At 43.6% G+C, this 25,271-nt stretch overlaps 1 protein-coding gene across 7 annotated transcripts in view; it reads left to right on the top strand.

Moving 5' to 3' along the window:
• The window catches only part of CACNA2D3 (calcium voltage-gated channel auxiliary subunit alpha2delta 3), a 1,033,852-nt gene that overhangs the window by 338,762 nt on the left and 669,819 nt on the right, over positions 1 to 25,271 (top strand). For all 7 annotated transcript variants that reach the window (XM_053220354.1, XM_053220357.1, XM_053220355.1 and 4 more), the window contains one exon: positions 16,700 to 16,816. In XM_053220354.1, the coding sequence (XP_053076329.1) occupies positions 16,700 to 16,816 (117 nt within the window). The remainder of the gene's footprint in view (positions 1 to 16,699; positions 16,817 to 25,271) is intronic.

The raw sequence follows: 25,271 nt of genomic DNA, 5'->3' as shown, positions 1-25,271 counted from the left end.
TCAAGGCAGGATGAGACTTGGTTTGTGTAACCAGTTAGCATAACTGGATTCTAAAGACAGCTATTACAGCAGGGGCAGAGTTCAAGTTGAGAACATTTTCTGTTGCTTGTGCTCAGCGCTGCCCAGAAGTGGGCTGCAAGAGGCTCCTTGGAAGAGTCCAGGGGCCACTTGTCCAGGATGCATTGGATGGAAATTCAGCGTTTGGAGGGAGATTGGGCTTGGTGATGGTCATTAGGATTTGCATTACATGCATTCATATTGAAAACAATTCTCTAATCCAGGCTTTTACAACCTCTTCGTGTGGACGTGTTTGTCTGGATAATTCTTTGTTGTGGGGATTACCCTGTGTTTTGTAGGATGTTTAGCAGCATAGTAGGCTATACCCACTGGATACCAGTAGCAGCATCTTCCTACAACCCCCTTTCAGTTGTGAAAACACACACTGTTTCCAGATACTGCCAGATGTTCCCGGGGACAAAATGGCCTCTAGTTTAGAACCACTGCTCTAAATGTAACCCTCCTCTTTTGTGAGAGGCCAATATTTCACTATCTTGACCCCAAGGGCCCGAGGGTCCCAATGTATTCCAGTGAGGGCTGGGGTTGTCGGACCCCCAAACACTCCCCTTCTTTATTTTGGTGGTTCAAAGGATGAACTATTTTATACTTAAGATTTCTGGGGGAATAATTAGAAAATATATCCTGTTGTCATCTACAGGATGCTCTCACTTTGATTGTAAAGAAACAATTATACTTCTGCATTAAAAGAGTCTGTAAGGGGGCATCTGGGTGGCCCAGTCAAGCATCCAGCTCTTGATTTCTGCTTAGGTCATGAGCTCACTGTTGTGAGATGGAGTCCCACATCAGGCTCTGCTTTGAATGTGGAGCCTGTTTAAGATTCTCTGTCTCCCTCTCCCTCTGCCTCTCCCCTTCTTGTGCACACTCATGCTCTTTCTCTCTCTCTCCCTCAAACAAAAGAAAGAAAAAAAAAAAGAAAGAATCTGTAAGGATATAAACCACAGGATACACTGTGGAACCGTGGTATTTTGGGATCGTGGGATTAAGGGTTTGTTTTGTCTGTTTATTTGTTTTCTATTTGCTTATATCTACCTTCTGATAGTTCTTCCTACAGTGAGAACATTTTGCTTTTATAATAAGAGAAAGTCTCCTTTTACCTTCAACTATGTTAGGAGAGTGATTTGGGGAGGTCAGAACATGAGTTCTGGAGCCAGCCTGCCTGGACTGGAATCCACCCTTACCTGTCTATTTTTTCACCATCTTAGACTTTGCTTCTTCCCATTTGAAAAGGAGTATCATGTAACAAATTTAGAAAACTGGAAAAATTGAACCAAAACTCTGCCACTTACCCCAGCCATGGTTAAAATTTTGTTGTGGCCTCTCTGACTGTCTTTTGCTTTGGGTTTTTACATGGCTGTAGTTACAAACATCATTCACCTCACTTAGCATTAGTTCATGAGCAGATTTCTATGATAGTACACATTGGGTGAAATAGTTTTTGACATAGGCATCTTGTAGCTGTGGACAAAGGCCAGCTTTTCCAGTGGGTTGTTTAATTCATGTCTTGCATGCAGCCTTCTGAGTTAGTCCTATTCCCTTTTGCATGTTATGAGGCATTTATTATACTTTTATGTCAGTGATTACTAAATTTCTTTGAACTTGACACTTTATATATTTTTAATCACACAAATAATACATGAATATATGGTCTTTGTGAAGAATTCTAATAACCCAGTAGTATATAGGGAAGAAAATTATCATTCTCATCAATTCTGCTCTAACACCATGGCCTGAGATAAATATTGTTTCCAGTTTAGTGTTTACCCTTCCCTGATCCATTTGAGAAATCATCATTTATTGACAGAGCACCCAGAGAAACTCGTAAACCATGATCTTCACTTACATAGACAGCAGAGCCATCTGCTAGAATTAATCATTACAGGAAATGCCCGCAACTTGATGTATATGTTTAATATAGAGGAATCTCAAATTGGATTGTAAATATATGCTAATGACCAGGCGGTACATGCACATGACAGAGACTAGCAGTCAACAGGGATTGTACGTTCTGATGCTGCATGTGAATTGGGGCAGATGCCCTGTCACCAGTTGCACATCAGCTGACCTTGCCTAGGACCTCTTGCTACTCTTGGGTAGTGTGTACAGGTGCTAACCTGTGTTCACGCCTTAGAGAGAGTGCAGGGGGCTCTGAACTTAGGTGGGAAAAGGAGACGTCTTTTATTTTCACTAGCCTCCAATTGAAATGTACTGCTTTATCTTACAAGTGTAGGTAACAAGCCACAGTGGTGCCTGTGACTTAGTCATTGACAGAAATCATAGATATTTTCATTTCATATCATAGTCCATGCAGATATCTCCTTGCTGTTGGCACTCATTCTTGACACTGATGATATGACAGCTACAGACTCACTACCAGATCTTGTTATTTAAGGCAGCGATGAAGAAACACAGGCATTACTGCATCACAAATTTATGTTGTAAACATTTCGAAAACTGAAAATTCATATAATTGGCTTCCTCCCTGTGTGTTTTCTTTTTCTCATCTAAATGTATCATTCTGAGAAGGGGGTCAGTGGGATTCACCAAATGCTAGCGCAGCACTCCCCCCCCCCCCCCCCCGCCAAACCACTACAAGTCTCCATCTTAAAGGCACATCATATGATGGTAATAAGAATAAGGTGGGTGAGGTGGATGTATTGATTGATTTCCTTATATTTTCCTAAATACATCTTAGGAGAGAAAATACTGGTAGCATAGTGATTGTGTGTGTGTGTGTGTGTGTGTGTGTGTGTGTGAGAGAGAGAGAGAGAGAGAGAGAGAGAAAGGGAGAGGAGAGGAAACATTAGTTAACATTCTCTAGGACTCTTCAAACCACCACAGGAAAAAACCCTATTTCGGGAGGAAACGTGTGGGCTTCCTTCATCCTGTCTAGATTCCTCAGTTTCAGGGCCTCATTTCCGTGCCTAGCAACCCTGAGGAATCCAATGCTTTCGGCCATAAGTGGGGATCTCTAAGGTAAGCCAGCCTCAGGTTCTGAGCCCCAGGGGACCCAAATGGTGAGGAGGAGGACCCCTAGCTCTGTCCCCCCTGGCTGGGATGCTGGTAAGACAGGAGGTGGACATCTGTCCCTTATGAGCCTGGGCTGGCTGCTGCCGTGTCCGTGCGTCACACTCATATTACAGTAGAGATCATATCAGTGCCTGCTTCAAGGGTTAGTGATAGATGCCAGGAAATAGTCTGCACACTCTAGCACATCACTGTCTGTAGGAGATGCACGCCCTTGTTATTCTGTCTCGGTCTCCTCACGTGAAGATGTCTGGGGAGGAAGATAGTTAGAGACGTTTTCTCTGGGTCTCATAGTGTTCAAAGAAACAGAGTCAGGGGCAGATTTCACATAAAAACATAGATTTCTGGCATCTCTTAAATACAGGATCGGGTAACCACAGGGTGCCCCTCTCCCCACAAAGATCAGCAGAAGCCGAAAGGTAACCACCATTTAAGGGCGGGAAAGAAACTCTGCCCTTTGCCGCAGACCCCAGCCTACCTTCCTTCCCTCACCTGATATGACCCGTTCCTCTGGGAACGTTTGAGTTAGTGGCTTCTGAAACGGATTATTTCTCAGTTTCTGTCAGATTCTAACACTGTGAGTTTAAAAATATTGGGGAGATGTTTATAGCAGCGCTATCAACAATAGCCAAAATATGGAAGGAGCCCAAATGTCCATCGATGGATGAATGGATAAAGAAGATGTGGTATATACATAAAATAGAGTATTACTCAGCAATCAAAAAGAAAGAAATCTTGCCATTTGCAACTATGTGGATGGAACTGGAGGGTATTATGATAAGTGAAATTAGTCAGAGAAAGACAAATATCATATGACTTCACTCATATGAGGACTTTAAGAGAGAAAACAGATGAACATAAGGGAAAGGAAACAAAAATAATATAAAAACAGGGAGGGGGCAAAACAGACTCATAAATATGGAGAACAAACTGAGGGTTGCTGGAGGGGTTGTGGGAGGGGGGGATGGGCTAAATGGGTAAGGGGCACTAAGGAATCTACTCCTGAAATCATTGTTGCACTGTATGCTAATTTAGATGTAAATTTTAAAAAATAAAAAACAAAAAAAATAAGAATATTGGAGAGAAGTGCTATGTGCCGGGCTTGGCGAAGTATGTAAAAAAAAAAAAATCACTGGTGGTGAAGTTAGGGACAGCTAAACTCCTCAAAGGCTCTGATTATGTCTTGCATTTCAGCATAGGGGTGGTTCTGCTGTGACGCCTTCAATTTTTGAAACTGTTTATGGTGGATAAAATGGGGTGTCACCTGCTGCAAACTCGTAGAGCATCTGTGGGCAAATGTGAGGCAAAGAGATGTTTCCACGGAGAATGCTGATGCTCTGGACCGTTTTCTCTTAGTGTCTGACCTCAGCAGTAGGGAACAGAATCTCCCCAACCTTTCTACAGGGGAAGCTTTCCACCATGAAGAGGGAGCTCTTCCTTTCAGCAGGACAGAGGGCTGGTTCAAACTGTTAAGCACCATCCCACCACGGTTCTCTAAATTCCCCAATGAAGAGCTAAGGTCTAGCTGTGCCATAAACCAGAGCCTGTGTTCAGTTTGGAGTTGATGGAGTTAAAGGTTCATTCGGATGCAGCGTCCTAACCCTCATTCCAGCTTCTGGCTCTGTTAAGTACAGAAGCCACTTGAGCAGCTGCAAATAGTATTAGCTCTAAGCTTGTTACAGATCTTGCAGACTCATTCATTGATTGCCTTCGATTTCCAGGACATCTTGGATATAGAATTAAAGAGACTTTAGTTAAGCCAATTAACTTTTGTGGTGCCTGGACAACTAATATCATATGCTAGAGAAGGTCACTGGTGTTATTCAAATAGCAGTTTTATTTGAGCTGGGATTAAGGAAATCGGACAGAAGGTCTAAGAATTGTTTATAGTGTGTTCCTTTCTGTGTTGCAATATCTTGGCCTTTAACATCTGAGCCTGACCGTAATTACACATACAAGTGGTTGGGTCATATTATCCTTTCTGTAGATTGTGACTTGATTGTGCCAGCTCCAAATTATCCATCTTGTAGATGGTTCCCAGCCAAGTTTTAATCGGAGGTTTCATCTATTTCCAGTTTATCAAGCTTTTAAACTGAAGTGTGGTGGCTGAGAGTATAGACTCTGGGGCTATGCTGCCTGGGTTCGAATCCTGGCTCCGTGACAGCAGCACAGAGAGCTCACAGATCCCGGAAGATTTAAGCATCCATTTCCACAGTTCGACTTAAAGCCTGAATATGGCTCCGAAGCCACCAGTTCCGTTTCCCGGGCTCTGGTACATCGGGGTGGGCCGTATGGCCAGTTAAGTGCCAGTGGAAGGTGAGCATGGCTGATGCGTGTCGCTTCCAGGCTTCGGAGTGAGGAAGCAGGCGTGTCCTTCTCCACACCCTCTCTTCCCATCTGCTGGCTGAATGCAGGAGACTCCAAGATCTGAGGGGAGAGCTGAGACGCACAATGGGAGGGTCCTGGGTCCTTAAATCACTACGTGGAAAACTGAAGACAAGGAACGGTTGGTTACATGAACAAGAAATAAATGTCTATTGCATTAAGCCCCTGAGATTTTGAGATATTTTTGTTATAGTAACTCCTGTCCCTCTAATTCATCCAACCACTTACCGGTAGTATAACCTTGGTAACTTGGCTAATGTCTCTGTAAAATGGGAGAGAACAATACCAATCTGACTGAAAGTTAAGTGCTCAATAAATGCTGGTTGTTATTATTAAAAATAAATTATTATTATTGTCACTGTTGTTGCTATTCCCTCTGATCCTTGGGGAGCAGGAAGGATGAATTCCTTTAACTTGGAACATTAGAAAACTATGTTTGAAAAGAGTAGGCTGGAGAAAATAATCTATCTCAAGTAGTCCGGCTTTGTAAAGTAATGTATTATTTGTGGCTTGGCTGTATTTAAATTCGTTGGCATACATAAAACAGTCATAAATGCATACAATGAGATTTTTCTCTCTAACACACATGGACCTGTAGTCATCATTTTGGCATTTAGTGTTGTGAGGATGTAGGCACAGCATAATGTTTGCATTTCAGAGCCTCAGATCCCCATGCAATAATCCAGAAAATATCCAGGAACTGGATTTTTTAAAAATAAGCACTGAGTCCATTTGATTTTGTTCAGTAGACAGGTGAATTTCCCATTTTTCAAGCCGTATGTTATGCCACCATGCTAGGGCAAGGACAGTCATAGCAACAGCTGGTTTAGTAGCTTGCCTCTGACTTAATTTCCCTCATATAAAACAGGAATCTAATGCAGCATTCACACTCATTTTTATCACCACAGAGCTAAAATTTATCAGTGGCATTTGTCCAGTTGACTGTGTTGAACAGTAAAAGCTTATGAGACTTATCAAGGTTAAAAAAAAAAGGAGCATAGACGGTAAAACAGGGAGAGGAGAGATATCCATCTTTTAATTCAGGAGCTGACAGTCTGAAAGTACGAGAAATCTGTCAGAGACCACCCACTGCAGAGCCGCTGTTCTAAGGAGCAGTGTCCCCAGAACTCTGTGATTTAATGGAGGGCGCTCCAAACAGCTAGCTGGGAACAGGGACTCCAGTGACACTCAGGTGGGGGTCCCTGGTAGTTCTTGTGGCAGTGCTTCTTTGAGGTGAGTACCAGAAGGCACCTTGAGAAGTAATTTAGACCAGACCACAACCTCCATCCCCCAGCTGGAGGTTCTTAATAACATATTGAGAAAACTCTGCTGCCTTCAATGGCGGTCCATAGCCATGCTTTTCTCCCCAGAGAGCAATAACTACGTGCAGGTGATCGTTCGATCCCACAGGTGGTCTCCGTTTTCTGCAGCCCTGCAGACGTTGGAGGCCAGCTGCTCCCTGCCTGCTCTCTATTTTGTTCTTTGGGTAGTAATTTAGTGCCCTGTCTTCCCCTCCTTCTGTCAGTTCCTAAACAGGGTCTCTTCTTATGCAAGTTGTCTCTTGTTCTGATGGCTTTGACAGCAAAAAATTGTATCCTGTAAGCATTTTCCTCACTTACCTAGGTCTGGAAGAGCACTGCATTTATCGTGGGTATTTTTTGGACCTTGGAGACACTGATTGGAATACCTGTGTGAAACAGAGTTATTTGTACAAAATGGCACTTTTCACTTTCAAATAGAAAAATATCCTTTTGCGACCTAGAGCTCCATGAATTCAGTTGGGTTCGTTGTTACGGTTAAGAAGAAGCGTTCCTAACATCAGCTTAAAGGCTTTGGAGATATATTTACTTGGAAGCATAATTACTTTGGAGTGTTGTATTTTGAAGTGACACTTCTGTATGCAATAATTGAGTCGAGAGAAATAGTAAGTACATTTATGTCATAATAAGAAAATGGCACTGCCTATAAGGAGAGAATCCAAAAATTGTAGATAATTAGTTTTTATTGCAACACCTTTAGTAACATATCTGAAACTGTCATTTCCACTATGCAAATAGACTTCAAGCATCTAGTTCCTGCCAGCAGGGAGCCATTCCCCAAAGAGTTACTGTTGAAGACCCCTCAGTGCCTTGGGAAGGCGTTTGAAAAATGCCACTGCCCGGATCAGCCTTCAGGGCTAGTTCATCGGTTAGACTGTGAATGTCAGTTCAGAGTTTCTTCTTGTTGTTGAGGCAAGAGAATGATCATTTGCAGAAGTTATAGAGCAAATGTCAGAATTTACTCCCACCTCTGCCAACACCATCACCATTTTTTGAGTACATTCCTCTGTGGCCAGCATCCTGCTGGGTGCTTTACACACTTGACCCCGCTTGATCACCCTAAGCACACTATGAGGTCTGGTATCATCCCCTTTACCGATGAAGGAATGGAGCTGATGGAGACTGAGCAGCTCGTCACATAGCCAGTGAGTGGTAACATTAGCACAGAGCCTAGTGCACCTGGCTGGAAAAATCCCCGATCCTAGCCCCATGTCAAACTATCTAGCAAGTGGTGTTCGTGTTGTTGATCTTCCTGAGTCTTAAACCCCAGCCAGCGATTCTAAGCCAAGCAGGATGCTGCTACCAGGTTCCAAAAATCAAGAGTAGTCTAGCAAAATCCACGTAGATTTTTCTTACCCATCCCATCGTGGTTCTCCATCTTTGCTGTGAGTAAGACTGAGGAGACAGCGGGAGCTGAATCAGTTTCTCCCCTTGGAGGGATATCTGATGAGTTTGCATACAGTCTACAGAGACTTTTCCTTCCCTTCCCCCACGCCCCAACCTACCATTGTTTCCACTATGCATCATAGGGTCACAGATGTCCTGCCTCTTTATCAGCCATCTTGTGACAGCTCATGACTGTCTCAGTACATTAATAGCATACTTCATAGACTTCTTTTCTCAAGAGGCAAGGAATTATACATGCTGGACAGTCATCCCTTGCCTGTGACCCTGGGCGAATGCATTGTTTTATATCCTTCCCTGGGACCTCTTTCCTCCCTGACGACTGTGATGTCCTTCCTATTCCTGGCCAAGCTTTCATTGTTTGTAGGACTTGTGGTTTGTGCATACTTCCTGGTACTCACCCTCCCTCCTCAAGGAGAAATATATGTTTGTGCTTTATAGACTGTTATGGGCTCAGTAGGAGACACACAACACCCTCCCACATACAGCAGACATGATGTAGCTGCAGTGCAGACAGTGTGACCTTGGATGGAGACCTGCACAGAATGACTAGGTGGGCTATCGGGGCTCTAGTTTAGATTGAAATGACCCATGCAGCTCAGTTCCAACTTGTTTTTTCTGTATTTTTAGGAAAATGAACCAAAAGTTGGCTTCCTTATACCCCAAGGGAACACATGCATTTGTCAATAGTCCCCCACTCTCTCCACCCGCCTGGCACATGGTAGGCTATTTCCAAATATTTGTTGAATGAATGAAAATAGCAGTGAGTTCAGTTGAGGTTCTTTTTTTGTGTTGGTGTGATCCTTATTTAAATGATTGGTTTAATGAGTTTAGCTCCTGTACTGTGGCTGTTTCAGAGCTGGAAGGAATGAGAATAAGATTGAGAATTGAACCTTACGGTAGGAACATAGAGTATCTTCTGCTCTTATGTTAACAAGTCACCTTGAAGGGTTCTGGGCTTAGCCTCTCTCCAGGGTGCTTTCCCAGTAACAGGGTTTACCGGGGGATCTGGGTCAGGGGATTTCAAGGGAAGTGCTGGAGGCTGAGGGGAGGGTTGGAGAAGCAGGCCAGTTTCTCAGAATTTCTCTCAAGTCATGAGCTTGAGTAAGCTCCCCAGATTCTCTTGCCATCCCCTCCCCTGGACATTCTGCCAGTCTTCATCCAGTGGTTGAATTATGTTGAACTAGAGATGTAATCTCAGTGTCTGGTGAGAAAATTTGGCCAAGAGACCATGTTCGGATGCACCAGCTCTTTGGCCCAGGGCAATCCCTTACATCCGTCTTCTGTGTGAGCCATTTTGTTGCTGGTGTTACAGAGGTACTCAGAGCCCCTCTTCATGTTTGGCTCTTATCCCAATTAACGTGACTGGCCAGAAGTCTCCTAACCGGAGCCCCCTCTTTGGGTGCTGTTCCAGGTGACTCACTTCTAGATATGCAGTTGTCACGTAGGAAAAAAATGACCCAAATGTATGAACAACATTAAGTGCTCTGACAGTGAAGCAGTGCTTTTCTCTTCCTGGTGTTTGTGTGAAATGATCTGGCAAAATAGATGCTGCAGAAATAATGCATTTCTGTGTCTCCCTTCTCAAATGATGAATGTTCTTGGCTCATCACAAGATTTCTTGCCAAATGCTGATTCTGCTAACAGAAGGAATGGAAGCTTCAGAAGTTCTCTTGTGACAGAGGGAATAAAAAGTCTCAGGCTTGCTCTCCTTCTGTGACATTAATGCAGAGAGGTGTTCTTGGGGGAGGGCTGTGTTCTGCCTCCACCCTGGTCTTGGCTAAAGCTACAGGCTGTGTTGTTCAGGCATCTCTGGCTACCGCCTCAAGCCAGGAGGAGACCCAGAGGCTGGAGGTGGCCCAGCAAAGAGTCGTGATACCATCAACCAACCTGTTGAAATTTGTTTCTTACGTTAAGAACTTCAGTTCCAGAAAGCGCTCGTGTGAAAATACAACACACGCTACTATGTTCCGTAGCAGAAATGCCAAGAGGGAAAACCAGGGGAGCATTAGGATTTGGAGTGGGTATTATGTGCAGTCACTGTGCTGGGGGCTTTCACAGACTTCCTCCCAGTAGCCCCTCCAGTGGCCTTGGAAGAAGGGCATGAGGATCCTGGGCTCTCTGACTGAGGAGACTCGGAGGAGACTCGAAGCCCAGGAGGTTCGGCAATTTCCTGGAAGTGACGTGGCCAGCCAGCCCAGGCTGCTGCTGCATCCGGCCGTCAGCCCTCTTGATACCTTCTAGGAAGCACGTCTCTCCATCCCTCAGATTCTTGTGGCCTGTTTGCAGCTCCGTCTCCCATATCCCAACCACTCAAGCCCCTCAACTCCCTTTCTGCATCCAGTTTTACCTCCTTCCTCCCCCTTTTGCACACTAAAGTTTTTCAAAAGCACACATCCAATTGCTGAGTCCCTCCCACCCTTGAATCCTTCCAGGGCGTGGGCTCTAGCCTGTCTCCATACCCTACCTACCTTCATGTCCCTTCCACCTCCCCAAATGAGAATAAGGTCCAAACTCTTAATCCTAGCACACTCCCTTAATGGCCCGGCCGTGCTTACTTCTTTGGCCTCGTCTCTCAGCAGAGCCCTTTCTTTGTCCACCCGTGCACCAGTGAAATGGAAATAGGGGGCAGGGGGTGGGTGGTTCCTTGAGCTCCAGGCAGCCTCTTGTCCCTGGACCTCCATCCCTGCTACCCCCTCTTCCTGGCATGCCCATCGCCTGTTTTGTCTCCGACCTTCCCAGCCTTGCTATCCATTAAAGGCCCAGCAAGAAGGGAGTCACTGCCTTGACCTCCCCATCCGGGTACTTACCATGATGTGTCTTATTAACCTGTTTACTCAGCAGAACACTCCTGACCAAAGCTGCCAGCTTTCTGCAACTTGGCTTTACTCATCATTGTGCTTGGTGTCTAGTACCCTGCCTGACATACCAGAGACACAAAAGAGAAGTTTGCAGAACAAATGAAATGTTCTGGAGACAAGATTCAAATCCAGCCTGGCCTGAGTTTTTAATGAGGTGGCATGGTATCTCTTCTGTGTCCTGCCTTTTCCTCTGCCTTCCTTTGTGTGTTTACAGGGAACTGCTGACCCTTCCCTGACTCCTTTTCCCAGCTGAAGGGCTGCTGCTTTCATATGAAACAGATATAATTGCTGGTGCAGTCCTTGAAGCTATAGGAAATAAAGTGCCACTGCCTACACAGCTGTGTGGGGAGGCAGACCCTGGAGGAAAAGGAGTTTGGGGGTGATTTGCCTCCAGGTCTTTCTTGGTACCTTGGAGGACAAAAGACGTTTTGTAACCCAAACACAGCCAAGGAATAATTCATAATTAAGGCTCCAGGGCTCATTTCAGAGTGGGCGTGCTTCTCTCTCTCCAGATATTTTCACTATCAAGAGCTGTGTCTGCTCCTTTGAGGCCGGGCTCTAAGCTCACCCCCTGAGGGGCCCTGGGAGGGACAGAGCCCCCTGCTGTGGTGTCCAGGGTACCCTGGCTGCATGGCTTTTGCTCCCCTGGGGGAGCCTGGACAGGGCAGGTCGTCGGGGTTCGGTATTTGACTCTCTTGGTGAGTCCAAGCCACTTTTGGCTACAATAGCACTGAGACAGGGGGTTAGCACAACAGTCAAATGGGCCCTCTGAAATAAGTTCGCGAATATTTAGACTGCCTGTCTTTTACCCCTATCCCCAAGTTCAAAAGACCAAGTGATTAGAAGTCAGGCCTCAACAGGTTTAAAATTCACTCTGACCATTTGGCTTCCAACTCCTGACTAAACTTCTCCGTGCCTCAGTTCTCCATCTGCAATTTGGGGATAATACCTACCTCTCAGGGTGGCTGTGAGGATTAGACAAATTAATATGTGAAAAGCTTCCGGCACCGTGCTGAGCCTGTGGTACACAGAGGACTCATTTTACTGACTTCCTTAGGCTCTGCTAATGAAGACACGCCGCTTAATTACACAGATTCTAATTGGGACCACATTTCCCTAAAGAAATCTGTTTATTAGGTGCCCATATGCTGTTCGCACATAACTACAACTTTTGTATTTTCTAATTTCCAAAATAGTATGTTCATTGTAAAAATTAGAAAATACAGGTAAGCAAGAAAAGGAAGAAAAAAAAATCCTGGGTAATCATATAGCCAGCTGTGAATACATGGCATATGTCTGTATCCTTGTAGCAGGGTGTTCCTGTGTATGGGTGTATACAGGAGATTAGTAATTTAAAACAAAAAGGTACTGATTATCGTCTGGAACATATTGTAATATACTGGGTGCACGGTTCCTACGTTGCTTTACACAATTTGGGATGGCTCTGTGGAATTCTCCTGTACTGTTGTAGCTTCCTCTTTCTAGTTGCTGGAGGTCAAATTGCTTGGTTTTATACAGTAGGCACATTCTTTTTTTTTTAATTGTTTTTAATATTAATTGTTTTGGACAGAGAGACAGAGCATGAGCAGGGGAGGGGCAGAGAGACAGGGAGACACAGAATTCAAAGCAGGCTCCAGGCTCTGAGCTGTCAGCACAGAGCCTGACACAGGTCTCGAGATCACAGACCGCGAGATCATGACCTGAGCCGAAGTCGGATGCTCAACTGACTGAGCCACCCAGGCGCCCTACACTAGGCACATTCTTAAAGGTTCTGACACATATGACCATCCCAAGCTACTAAGTGCTTATTACAACTGGTTAATGGCTGTCACTGTGTTACTCTCTCTGTTCTTCAGAATCCTTTGATTCCAGCAAAGTGTAACGTTTCCTGGTAAGAGTAAGGCATTACGTTGTTTGACCCAATTCCAACAGGCATTAACACATCTTGAAAAGTAGGATTTTTCTTTTCTTTTTTTTTTTTTTTTTTTTTTTTTTTTTTTTGCTTATGGGAGAACTTCCCCAGGGTGGGGAGAAAGTAGTGCAGGCTTGGCTCATTGGCAGGGAGGACCCATCGTCACATGTCCTGAAGGGAGAGGACTTGGGCTGGCAGAGGGATGGAACCAGTGAGTGGTTGCATTTGTCCCAGATCTGGCGTCCTGAGCTCGGCAGAGAGTTTTGTGTTGAGATTGTTTAGCTAGGTCACCAGGCACAAGTGGCCCTGGGAGACTGACAGCCCTCCGTAATGCGACTGGCTCCTTTTCACAGAGCAGACTCAGAGGGAGAGAGGATGTAGGAGGATCTCATGAAAACTTGGGGGCTGGTGGAGTTAAATCCATTCCCTTCTAGAGGACTCTTGGGAGAAAACACATGCAAGGAACAGATATGGCCAGAATAATGAGGCCCTATGTAAAAAAAGATTCAGGTAAAGGCTCATTGTGAAATCTGTGTTATTTTTCTTTAGCCTCTAGGTCACCTTCGGTTACAGAATTACAGGAGACAGAGATTTATTTCACTGACTCTGTAAATAATAGATTGACAATTTTGTTTCATTTTACTCGCTTCTTGAACTTTGCACTTTTGGTAGTGAATCAGCCTTGGGTATAGGCTGGCCTCAGCTGTTGGCTTTTGGAACACATCTGGCAGGCAGCAGAGAACCCCCAGGACTTTTGGCTCCAAAAGCATTGGCTTACATTTGAACTTAGGGAATGTTTCCAGTGATTGTCATTGAAGTTTTATTCATACACCAGAGGACGCTGTTAGCTTGAGCTGGAGTTGGGCTGCTGGCTGGAGCCCCACATCTCACACCAATCCAGTTAGACTCTCAAGGGGCGGAGAGGTCACATATATGGGACCAGAGCACAATGCAGCTGTACCCTTGCGTGTATCTTCCTTGTACTGTAACTTTGAAATTGTTTCGCATTAAGCTTCCTTCGGAGAAGTCCTGTGAGTGTCTGCTGTGGGTGATCACAAGGGCCTGTCCTTGCCCCGCAGGCCACATGAGCTATATAGTGCCAGGAGAGATGAGCACAGAGTGCTCTGGAGCTCAAAGGAAGGGTACAGCCCCCTCATCTTGGGTAACCAATACAGCCTTGTCGAAGAGGAAGGGAAAGCTAGAAGGAGGAGTTGTTTTCCAGGTGAGCTGCAAGGGAGACTCTCAAGACAAACATGTAAGATGCTTATGGATATTTTCAGGCAGCAAGGAGAAGTGTGTTACTTACAACCCATGGTCCATTATAGGACAGTGCAGAGCAGCGCTGAGCATCTTACGAATAACGTAGCAGATGTCTGTCTTGGTCCAGACTCAGGCTGTCTAAATAGCATTTTGTATATTTCCTTAGGCTCACCTTAATTCTCAGAAATACCAGGCCCTTAGGCCTGACATTTAGGTTAGAGTTCCCAATGCCCAGTCTGGGGGTCCCTTCCTGCCCTCCTCACCTCTGCTCTGTCAGTGTTCAGTGCTGGGCTCTGGGGACACTAGCCAGATGCCCTCAGACTCCAGGGACTTCATTTTAGTCTGAGGGATCAGAAGAATTCTCTCTTATGTTCGTTCCCATAGGGTCATTCCCTCTGTCCTCAAACTCTGCTCTTGTCTTTTCACGACACCCAGTATTATTGCCTCAATTGACTTGGACATCTAAGCTAGGAAGGGAAGTACTTTGTGTCACACACACACACACACACACACACACACACACACACACTCTCCCTTTCTCTGGGCAAGGAACAACAGCCTCCTCTCAGTGTACATTTTTTAAAGTAAAAGGAAATGGGGAGAAAATCTAAACTTTTATTTCAAAAATTATCCTTCTGTTAAAAATGTCAGTCTATCTTCCTCTTCAGAAATGACTCTCAAGGTCTTTAAAGCTGAGATAAGATGTGGAGCCCCTTGTTTTTTCTAAGTAGGAGTTTGGCGTGAGGGGCTAGTAAGTGGTTCAGGTTCTCCTAACAAATACAAGTGAATGTAAGGCCCCCAGTATTTTTAGTTTCCCAGTCTTTTGTAAGCTGTGTAAATGTGAGAAATTCCTGCTGACATTGAAGTTATTTCAAACCCCATTTGGGAGGTATTTATTAATAAACAATATTTCTTTCCAGTGGGAATGAAATTAAATCTTTAGTTAAACCAAACTTTCTGGTCCCAGGACCCCTTTACATTCTTACAAAATACTAAGGACCCCTAAGAGCTTCTGCTAATGTGGGCTGTATCTATGGATATTTGGTGTATTAGAAATTAAAACTGAGACATTTAAAAATTAATGAATTCAAGCATAAAAACTCATTACGTATTAACATAAGTAACATATTTTATGAAAAACAATTGTGTTTTCCCCAAAAAAAAGAAAGAGGAGTGGCACTTTTTTTTTTTTCATTTTTGCAGATCTTTTTAATGGTTTATGAGAAGACAGGTAGATCCTCATGTCAGTTTCTGTGTTCAGTCTGTTGTGATGTTTTTAAATCTATGAAGAAAATCTGGCTTTGCATAGATATGCTGTTGGGGAAAAGGAAAATTTGAGGGACCCCTGAAAGGGTCTCAGAGAATCCTCAGGGGTCATGGATCACTTTGAGAACTGCTGCTTTCAACAGATAAATCACTAGAGTATGTGATAGGCTTTAAGTGAGAAATTGTCTTTGAGAGTTTGAGTAAATTATGGGTTAAATCAGTCTTTTATGAACAAATGAACACATTATGAAATCTTATATAAAGTATTTGTATGGTTTTTGTACTTATTATACATTCTCCTTTCTGTGAGCTCATTGAGGATAACATAAGAAGTCCACGATGAACATTTAGTAGAGGGAATTGAAATGCTAAAATCCATGGCAAGGACTCTCTCATTATAAAATGTTTATAAGATGCTCTGCCATGTGACCTTCTTCAGTTCCCATTCCAGTTTAGGAGTTGGCATACTTTTTCTATAAAAAAGAGTAAATATTTTAGTCTTTGTGGGTCATCTGGTCTCTGTTGTTAGTATTAAACTTGATTGAATACATAAACATATGGGTGTGGTTTTGTCCCAATAAAGCTTTATTTATAAAAATAGGTGATGGATTAGATTTGGCCCAAGGATTATATTTTGCTGACTCCTGCAGGAGTTATACATTACAGTCATAGCCTTGAAACTCTCTTTCCCTAAATCCCTGGTCTTTGGCCATGAAAAAATTAAGTTTGTGATGTTCAAAGGAAAAAGCGCGCGCGCACACACACACACACACACAAACACACACACGAGTTGAATTTCTTCATTTTTATTTTATGGCACATTTGGAACAGTCAGTTTCTAGTGGCGTTGGCTGTGTGATAGCTAGCAAATCTGGGCAGTCCTCCAGGACGACTGAGTGCGGTCAAGTCCGAAGTGTAGAGTGTTGATTTCAGGAACTGAAGAGGACGGATGATAAAGAGTTTGATTGCTTTAGGGTTTTGTTTCATTTCTTTCCTGGGTGCTAGTTAAGTTTCTAAGACAGCCAGAGCCAATTTTCACATTTCTCCTTAGTTGATTTAATAATTTCGAAATACAGTCCAATCTCCCCAAACCCAAGAGAGATGGTCCTATTTATGCCTTGTAAGTAGGTATGCTCCAGAATCACAGGTGTGCTGTTTTATGCCTTTCTTGTTGCCTTCCCTCCTTACAGAAATACAAAGAGTACGAGAAAGATGTAGCCATAGAAGAAATCGATGGCCTCCAACTGGTGAAAAAGCTGGCAAAGAACATGGAAGAGATGTTTCACAAAAAGTCTGAAGCAGTGCGGGTAAGTGCCTCTGGTATCTTCTCTGTATTGCCCAAAGACACGGAGGCACCTTCAGGGGACTGGCATTGATGACTCCAGCTCTCAAAGATCAAAGTTGACTCAGCTATTATGTAAACATTTTACTTTCTTTAGTTAACCAGCAAAAGCAGTTAGTAGGGGCACAATAGGGTTCAGGTGACAGTTTTCATCTTAGAATTTTATGTCTTCAGTGTAAGTGCCACTGATTGTACAGTCTCAGAGGATGGCTTATAACTGTGCGATACATTCACTAATTACCAAAAATCATTCAAAGGCACATTGTAGTTCAACTAAGCAACTATAAAAAATTGAAGCCATGCTTGCCGAAATGTGGAGTTGAAAATCTCAATGGAGTAATGGAGTCTAGATGAACTTGGAGGCTTCCCTTACCTCTACTCGAATATTACTATAATTATAATGTTTCTCTCCACCAGTTAGAGCTGCCTGAGGTTTCATACTGTCATCAGGATGAATGGAAAAGTATCATTTTGGATTTCCAAGGTGGCTTCCAACTTTATTCCTTGTTGCCAGCTCAGCAGTGAATCTTACCTTCTTGCTTTAGAACACATCCCACATCTGTGCTCTGTTGGCACGGGGGTATGGAAAGGAATGGCAGTCTGAAGAGTTCTTTATCTCTAACCTATAGTTTGCTTACCTTTTGGTTTCGATAATTATCTCCAGAATCACTTTGCTCTAAAAGGCCTCTTCCTACTTTCACTTCTCCCGCAATTCATTGGCCGAACAAAATTTCCACACATTATTCCTGCTTTAGACCTGACAGTGCCACTCCAGTGCTTGTCTCTAAAACATTGTTGTGCTACTTGGATTGCGGGAAGGAGGGTTGTAGCCAAGTAGGGAAGAACGTGAGTTTGGCCTGGCTTCTGCGCCTGCCTTGGTCACTTACTGAGCTTTTACCTTTAGTAAAACTGCCCTTGGGAGCCTCAGTGTTCTCATCTGTAGATGGCAAAAACACACAGGCTGAACGAGGATTATACAAAGTCATGATTTTTAGCGACTGAGCACAGACCCTGGCTTGTGTAAGCCATGCTCATTGAATGGCCGCTTTATACCGCCACTATGGTCGTTCATGACATAAGTAGAGACTTTTAGGGAGGAAGTCTGAAGTATCTTAGAAGAAAAAACATTACTTTTAGTTGCTACAGAAGTATTGCCCTGACAGCCAGCCCTGGGAGCTTCGTGGTGATCCCTGCGTGTCCTTATGTCTCTACCTCGAAGCAAGTGCTGTTCTTTACAGACATGGTAGCCATCCGCATCTCACACTCAGAACCTGAAATACAAATGCAAAACAAAACAAAAGCCCTCAGTAATTACTGTTTTCTGCTTATAAAATGAACACCCCTTTGGTGCACTTGAAGAATATATTGAAAAGTATCAAACAGAGAACAAAAATCACCTGAAAGTCAGGCTTGTGTTCTTGGGTTTCCTTCCTTCTAATCTTTTAAATTTGCATTTCTGTGCATGTACTTGTGTGTTTTTCTTTCTCACATTGGCAGGTGTACTGCCTGTTTGCTTTGGTGTCCGACTTCTCTGTGCTTGTTTGCACCAGTGCTCTGTGTGCTTTCCCTGGCATCAGTACCTTACATGATTTTCTTAAATGGCTGCATCACATTTGAGTTTAACGACGTGTCTACATGATTTGACTCTTCCTCCACATCTGGATATTTAAGTTGTTTGCAAGTTTTGGTATACATAATGCTGCAGTGAACCTTCTTGTGTATTAATAACAGATCAGACGACTCGGCACCTACTATATGTTTGGTGTTCCTCTTAGGATTTTACAGGTACTCGCTTGTCCTTAGAGCAGCCCCCAGAGTAAGTTACTATTACTAGCCCACTTTTACAGAATAGAAGACAGAGGCAGAGGTTAAGTCACTTCTCCAGGGTCACATAGGGGGTGGGGGATGGGCCTACGGACCCAAGTCCACGTTCTTCATCACATCCGTGCCCTCAGCATCAGTCCTTTACTTTGATTTCCTTCAGATGAATACCTGAACACAGAAGACAGTGCAGAGACGCTAACCCCATCTTCAAAGCTTTCTGCTTGCGGCGACATTCGTGTTCAGATAAGGTTGTGCCAGTTCACGGTTCCTCCAGCAGGAGTGGCACGTGAATGCTCATTTGCCTGAATCCTCACAGAAAAATGACGATGTTTTATTTTGTTTTAAATACTAATAACAACGGTTGTCAGTTTGAGAGAAGGAAATGCTATTTTTAGAGAATTTTTTTAATGTTTATTTATTTTTGAGAGAGAGCGAGCGAGCGAGCATGAGTGGGGGAGGGGCAGAGAGAGAGAGGAGACACAGAATCTGAAGTAGGCTCCAGGCTCTGAGCTGTCAGCCCGATGGCCAATGTGGGGATTGAACTCATGAACTCTGAGGTCATGACCTGAGTTGAAGTCGGACACTTAACCGACTGAGCCGCCCAGGCCCCAGGAAGTGCTATTTTTGTTTCACTTTGGGTTTCTTTGTGAATCACAGAATTTTAGAGCAGAAGAGGACTTACATCTCTTTAGCTTCTACCTCTGCGATTGACAGACAAGGAAGCCCGGGATGGGAACCTGATCCTTGGGGGGCTTGTGCAACATAGCAGGGTGATGCAGAGGTCCAGCCAGCTCCAGAACCTGGACTCATCGCTCAGAGGCAGGGGCCCACGTGGCAAGTGAGAGATTGGTGAGAAAAACTAAAGAACCAAAGGACCTCTTTTCCTCACTCACCTCTGTAAAGATGCCAGGAGGAGTAGGTGGCTTACTAATCTGTGCTCATGTTTATCGAGTCTCTATGCACCAGGCCCCATGTGAAGCACTTTATATAGGTCATCTAATTTCAACCTGCCATCAGCCCTGGGAGTGAGACACCGTTCCTACATCACTGGCTCAGAGGATGAGCACACAGGCTTGGCAGGGTGGAGTCACAGGCCCAGGTCACATGGACGGGCTCAGTGGGGTTCCTTTTGCACCAGAAGGTAGGATTGCAGTGCCTCTGGGTGTAGCTGACCAAAGTGTTTTGCACAGTGACTGGAGAACAGGAAGCATTCGGTAAATGTTTGCTGTAATTGCTGGCAAGGGGACCTTTCAGTGTGTAAGTATTTAATAACTGAGAGAGTCGTGAAGCTTTAAAAAGCTTCAAGGATATTGACAGCAGGGAACTTAATTTTGAAACCTTTTGTTTTAAATTAATGACTTAAAAAAAAAGAACTGATATGGTTGGTGTGGTTCCTTTGAGAAGGAAAAAAAAGGGTGCTTTATTTAAATTGAAATGTACCCAGACTAAAGGCATCCAGTATTCTCTGAACTGTGTATTTTAAAATAGGTGTAGGAGACCCTTTGTAAACACACTTGATACCATAAAATCTAGGTTAGCTGGTCCAGTGATACGTGGCAGCCCCTGCTTCCAATCTTTAAACAGAAAAGAGGGCTTGTATGTCAAGTTGGGGTTTGGTTTGGAGGCAGTTTTGCTATTGAGATGGGCCTGGTCCTGTTGTGAGCCATGCAGCACTACTGACAACAGTCATGAGCCATGTGGCATTTGGGATGAGAGCAGGTGGCCACTGAGAGGGCCCCTGGATGTTGCCTTATGTGGAGGCCAAGGAGCAGTGGGTGTGACTGTTTTTCATATTATAATGACACCTCACTTCTCAACTAGGAAAGGTTGCTGTTTGTCCCTGGGATTGGTAAGCTTTTGAAGTGCAGACACCTCAAATGCAAATTTGCCTGTGGGTTTGCAGGTGGAGTCCTTATTTGCCAGGTGGCCCTAGAATGAACCACCGTGCAACAGGGCCCTTCTCGTCCCATTCCGCGTCACCCACTGAGCAGCGACCCCTTTCTCTAATGGCCCAAGAAAAGTGGATTTTAGAATCTGCTCCATCGTTCTGAGGTACCATGCCTGGAAATCCTGTTTCCAAGCTTCCATCCCCACCCCCAGCAACCTGAGTTGGGTCAGAGGTCCTAGTGCCTTCCTGCCAGTAACTGATCCAGTACCGAGTGCTCATGGATGGTCGGCTGGTGGATGGCCGGGAGGACTCAGGAACATACATAAGAAATAACTGACTCACAAACGACACAGATTGTTAAAATTTCCATTGATGTCTATAAAATCTTTGTGAGATGGGTGCTGGCAATTTCGAAAGGGGCATAACCCCTCCGGTCTGTGAAAGTGGGTGCAGTGAGTCAGTCTGGGCCCGGAAACAAAGGAGCACTTACAATCCTGCCCCACCCGCCTGTCATGTCTTGGCCGTTAAACAATGTTGATCTTTTCTCTGTCTCTTCTGGCTTGATTTCATCATTCCCCCATCACTTTTCCCAGTGATTAGTTGAATCAGAGTGATTTTATCATACTCGTCCCCTATTTGAATTACTCTCCACTATGCAATTATCCTATCACAGAAAGTCCTATTTTCTCCCCGTCAGATGTCTGGAGTAAATGTGAAACCCAGAGTGGCCTGCCCATTACATAACCTCTGTCCTCTGCTTGGTAATGGATTATACATAACGTTTCCCACCCCCCCCCCCCCCCCCCCCGGCCTAGCAAATTACAAATAACCTTAGCTTCGGTAATTGCCATTAACGTAATGGTGCCATCATTATGGTAGCATTTCTTAACTAATATTTTCTAGCACCTTTCTAATGCCGTCGGTGGTTTAAATAATTTTTTTTAATTCACTCGGTGGGTTGATGTGTAGGTTATTTTAACTTAAGAGCCAGATTGGGTTTGATGCAGTGATGCTGCTACTCACTCGTGTACAAGATCATTGTGCCCAAAGCATTATCTCCCACCTTCTTTGTTCAAACGTATTCAAGCTACCAAGCCCTCAATTGATGTTACTGAGCAATTTATCAAGTTTTAAGTCCCTATAAGTGGACAAGAAATGGAATCAATTTGTTTTTAGTTCATTAACATTTCAAGGAAGATATTCCACATGTTGGATGCAGGGGAAGTGATATACATCAATCCTCTGCCAGTAGTGGACCCCTGTTGGGCCATGCCTAAGTGACACCTGGAAATGCTCAACTGTGTCACAAGAGAGAGCTCATCTGAAGCACTTTTGACCTAGCTCCCCTTTATCCTGAGTTGCTGATGACTTGAGGGAAGAAGGCAAAAGAATTGTGTTCAGTGGCTTTGTTATACAGATGGGCTGCCCCAGCATTTCCTTTGTCTTCAAAATCCAAGCCTCCACTGGGAGTAATACAAGCTATTACACAGCGGGGAGGATCATCTGAGGCCCCAGGGAGCTCTGAGCAGGCACAGACAAACCTACAGTTGGAGGGGAATCGGTAGGAAGTAAATCTGAGTAACTGTGGGCATCTCTGATTATAGGCATATGCTTTTAGGACAGATTCCAACACAGCCAGGAGATGTAATGATGCTGTGATTTTGGAATGGTCCATATAATTGAGATGAGCAGCACAACCTGGAAAAAGTAGATACACCAGGAAATAATAAACAGAAGGATTTTGGAGAATTTGCACATATATACTAGTATTCTCTAGAATGGCTTTCTAAGGGGGAGTTCTCCAGAATAAGTATTGCCTTTGATCTTGTGGAACAGCTCTGGGGCAGCCACTGCCTTCATCACACTGATCTTGGCTAGAATTGTAACCTCCAAAGGACCCGGAAGGCTTTGAGGTTGTACCTGCTTCCAGGGCCAGGTACTGATCCATCCATGCAACTTTCACTGCTCTACCGGACAGACTTCAGATCTCCAATAGCTTAAACATGTTTCTCTCTCTCTCTGTCTCACTTACACACACACACACACACACACACACACACACACACACACACACACACAGGATTATAGGATGTTATCTAGTTTGGTAGCATATCAGGCAGAACATTAAGTATTTTATTTGCTGTTCAAATTCATCTTCTCCCCCAAGCAATTAATTAGAAATGTCTAAAAGAACCAACTTCCTTGGGGACTATGAAAAGGCACAGGAAGCAAGTTGTACCTAAACTTTCTAAGTGAAGAGTCTCTTGTTTTCCAACCTTGGATAAGATAGTTCATAATTTTGATAGCACTCTGAAGCTCAGACCTGTAAATAAACTTAATCTTGTTTTACTTAGTTTCTGATTTACATTGATAAAATGATAAATCAGGCACTTGAAAAAGAGTGTATTGCTTAAAAATAAACATCCTTGCTTCTTGGGAAAAGCTAAAAGAGACTAGATTATATATTAAGTTTCTCTCCCCTCCTATAGCTACCTGCTGTTCGCTGCAGAACTGATTCCCATTATAGCTGTACTGTGGGAAGTAATTGCTGTTGTACAGTAATTCAATTTCAGTGCATTCACGCATCAGTTCACCGATAGGGGTTTATCTGGAGAAACCTGGGACTTGAAAGCTTTTTATCGAGAAATTCCACATGCAGCAAGACGTTTTTCCTAGGTAACGAATATCAGTATTTGCATTTAATAAACATTTACCTTCTCAGAAAAATGGATTTTTTCCCCCTGCAGAAGAGATTTACGCCAATCTTCCAAAAAGCTAGAGGGTACTATTAAAGCAACTTCCTCTAGCTGTTTTTTGACTGGTGTCTACATATGTATGACTATAAAACGCATCTATGTCTTTATGTAAATATATATATATACACATATATATGTGTGTGCGTATATATATATATATATACGCACACACACACACATACATACATACACACACACGCTGAGGCATGGAGAGTAGGAGGCACTTAAGGAAAGCATGATCTGTACCACACATATATGTGATATAAGGGATTAATATCTACAGAGACTATATGAATACTTCTGGTTTAAAGACTCATCTATATCTGTAGGCATTGTGAAAATTGTTGGTGAGGAATATTTTCAAAAGGATACCCATTAAGTTGGAAAGGAAGTCAACCACTTGATTTATGAATTTCTAAATGAAGGGCAGGTTCATAGGACAGACTGCTTCTTCCTATATACAAAAGCTCTTAGATCGTAAGGACTCTTTACATATTAAGTGCAAAACGAGCTGTAGAAGTCTTAGGAGCTGAATATACCTAACATTACTAAAAGGCCCTTTAGTTCTTGCCCAAAAGAAGAAGAAACTGGACACATTCAAAAGATTTCTCTGCCTTTGTTCATTTCTCATCTGATCTCAGAGTTTCAAAACGTGTTTCTTAAAAGAGGAGTAAATTTATTTCAGGCAAAAATATAGTGTTTTGAGTCACAAATGAAAAGACTACTGTTTGTTACATTATTGTATCTTGTAGCCTATTTGCTTCTTTGCCCGCCCCTCCCTCCCTCCCTCTCTCCCTTCCTTCCTCCCTCCCTTTTTCCCTTCCTCCCTCCCTTTTTCCCTTCCTTCCGCAAACTGGGTTGTAAAACCCCATGCATATGTGTAAGAAAATTTACAGCAGAAACCTCACACCAGAAAAAGCTTAAAAATTAGCAATGGGGTGCCTTGGTGGCTCAGTTGGTTAAGCATCCAGCTCTTGATTTCGGTTTAGGTCATGATCTCACAGTTTGTGGGATCAAGCCCCACGTTAGGCTCTGCACTGACCATGTAGAGCCTGCTTGGGATTCTCTTTCTCATTCTCTGTCTGCCCCTCCCCCTGCTCACTCATGATCTCTCCTTCTCTCAAAATAAATAAGTAAACGTTAAAAAAAAATAGCAACAAACTGGATTCACCAGTTTTGATGAGGTCAGTGAACCGTTCTTGGTTGATGGTTGAGGTGAAAACCACAAGTCTTCTTGGGTTTATTCCAGAAGGGGGTGGGTCTCCTCTAACATACTTCGGATTGTATCCACCTGAGCCTCACAGAGAGGCCCAGAAGGCTGTTCTCCAACCTACGTTGAGCAGCTCACCTGCCTCCTGGGGGAGATAAGTTTCCTGCTAAGGGAAGAAAGGATGTTTTGTAGGTGACATTTCATCTCCTGTCTCCATCACCCTCCTCATGCGGGAAGTTGGGTTGGCTTAGTGAACTGTATCCTGACTCTCCTGCTTATTCTGGGGCTGTTGGCCCTTAGGTGTTCTTCTTTGTGCGTAGAATCACCACTTGAAGCTCTTGCCAACTTCAAAGTTATTAGGTACATTCCTAAACGTTTCTCTAAAGCCTCTCCATTTTTAAAGCTTTATGGAAGACTTAGTTTTGGATTTTCTCTGTAACTCACCTCACGCACATTTGCTTTATTTCTATTTTTGTTTTGTTTTCATTGATTATACACATTCGTTGTAAAAAAATAACACAAGGTGCAGAAAAGGATAAAGGAGAAAGTAAAGATCACAACACCAGGGGATTAAGAGGCACTTGGTATCTTTGAATACCTTTTGTTTTTAAACATCTTAATTTCTTTTCTTCCTGATCTTTTTCTATTTGTGCATTTGTATATGCATTTACGTGCATTGAATCATTCTTTCCTGTAACCAGGTTTTTTACAAAATTAATTTTACATGTTGTGGACATCAATC

This window comes from Acinonyx jubatus, chromosome A2, assembly GCF_027475565.1.
Source record: "Acinonyx jubatus isolate Ajub_Pintada_27869175 chromosome A2, VMU_Ajub_asm_v1.0, whole genome shotgun sequence".
Classification (NCBI taxonomy): Eukaryota; Metazoa; Chordata; class Mammalia; order Carnivora; family Felidae; genus Acinonyx; species Acinonyx jubatus.
Note: the sequence above shows the minus strand (reverse complement) of the source record. Positions and strands in the feature narration are given on the sequence as shown.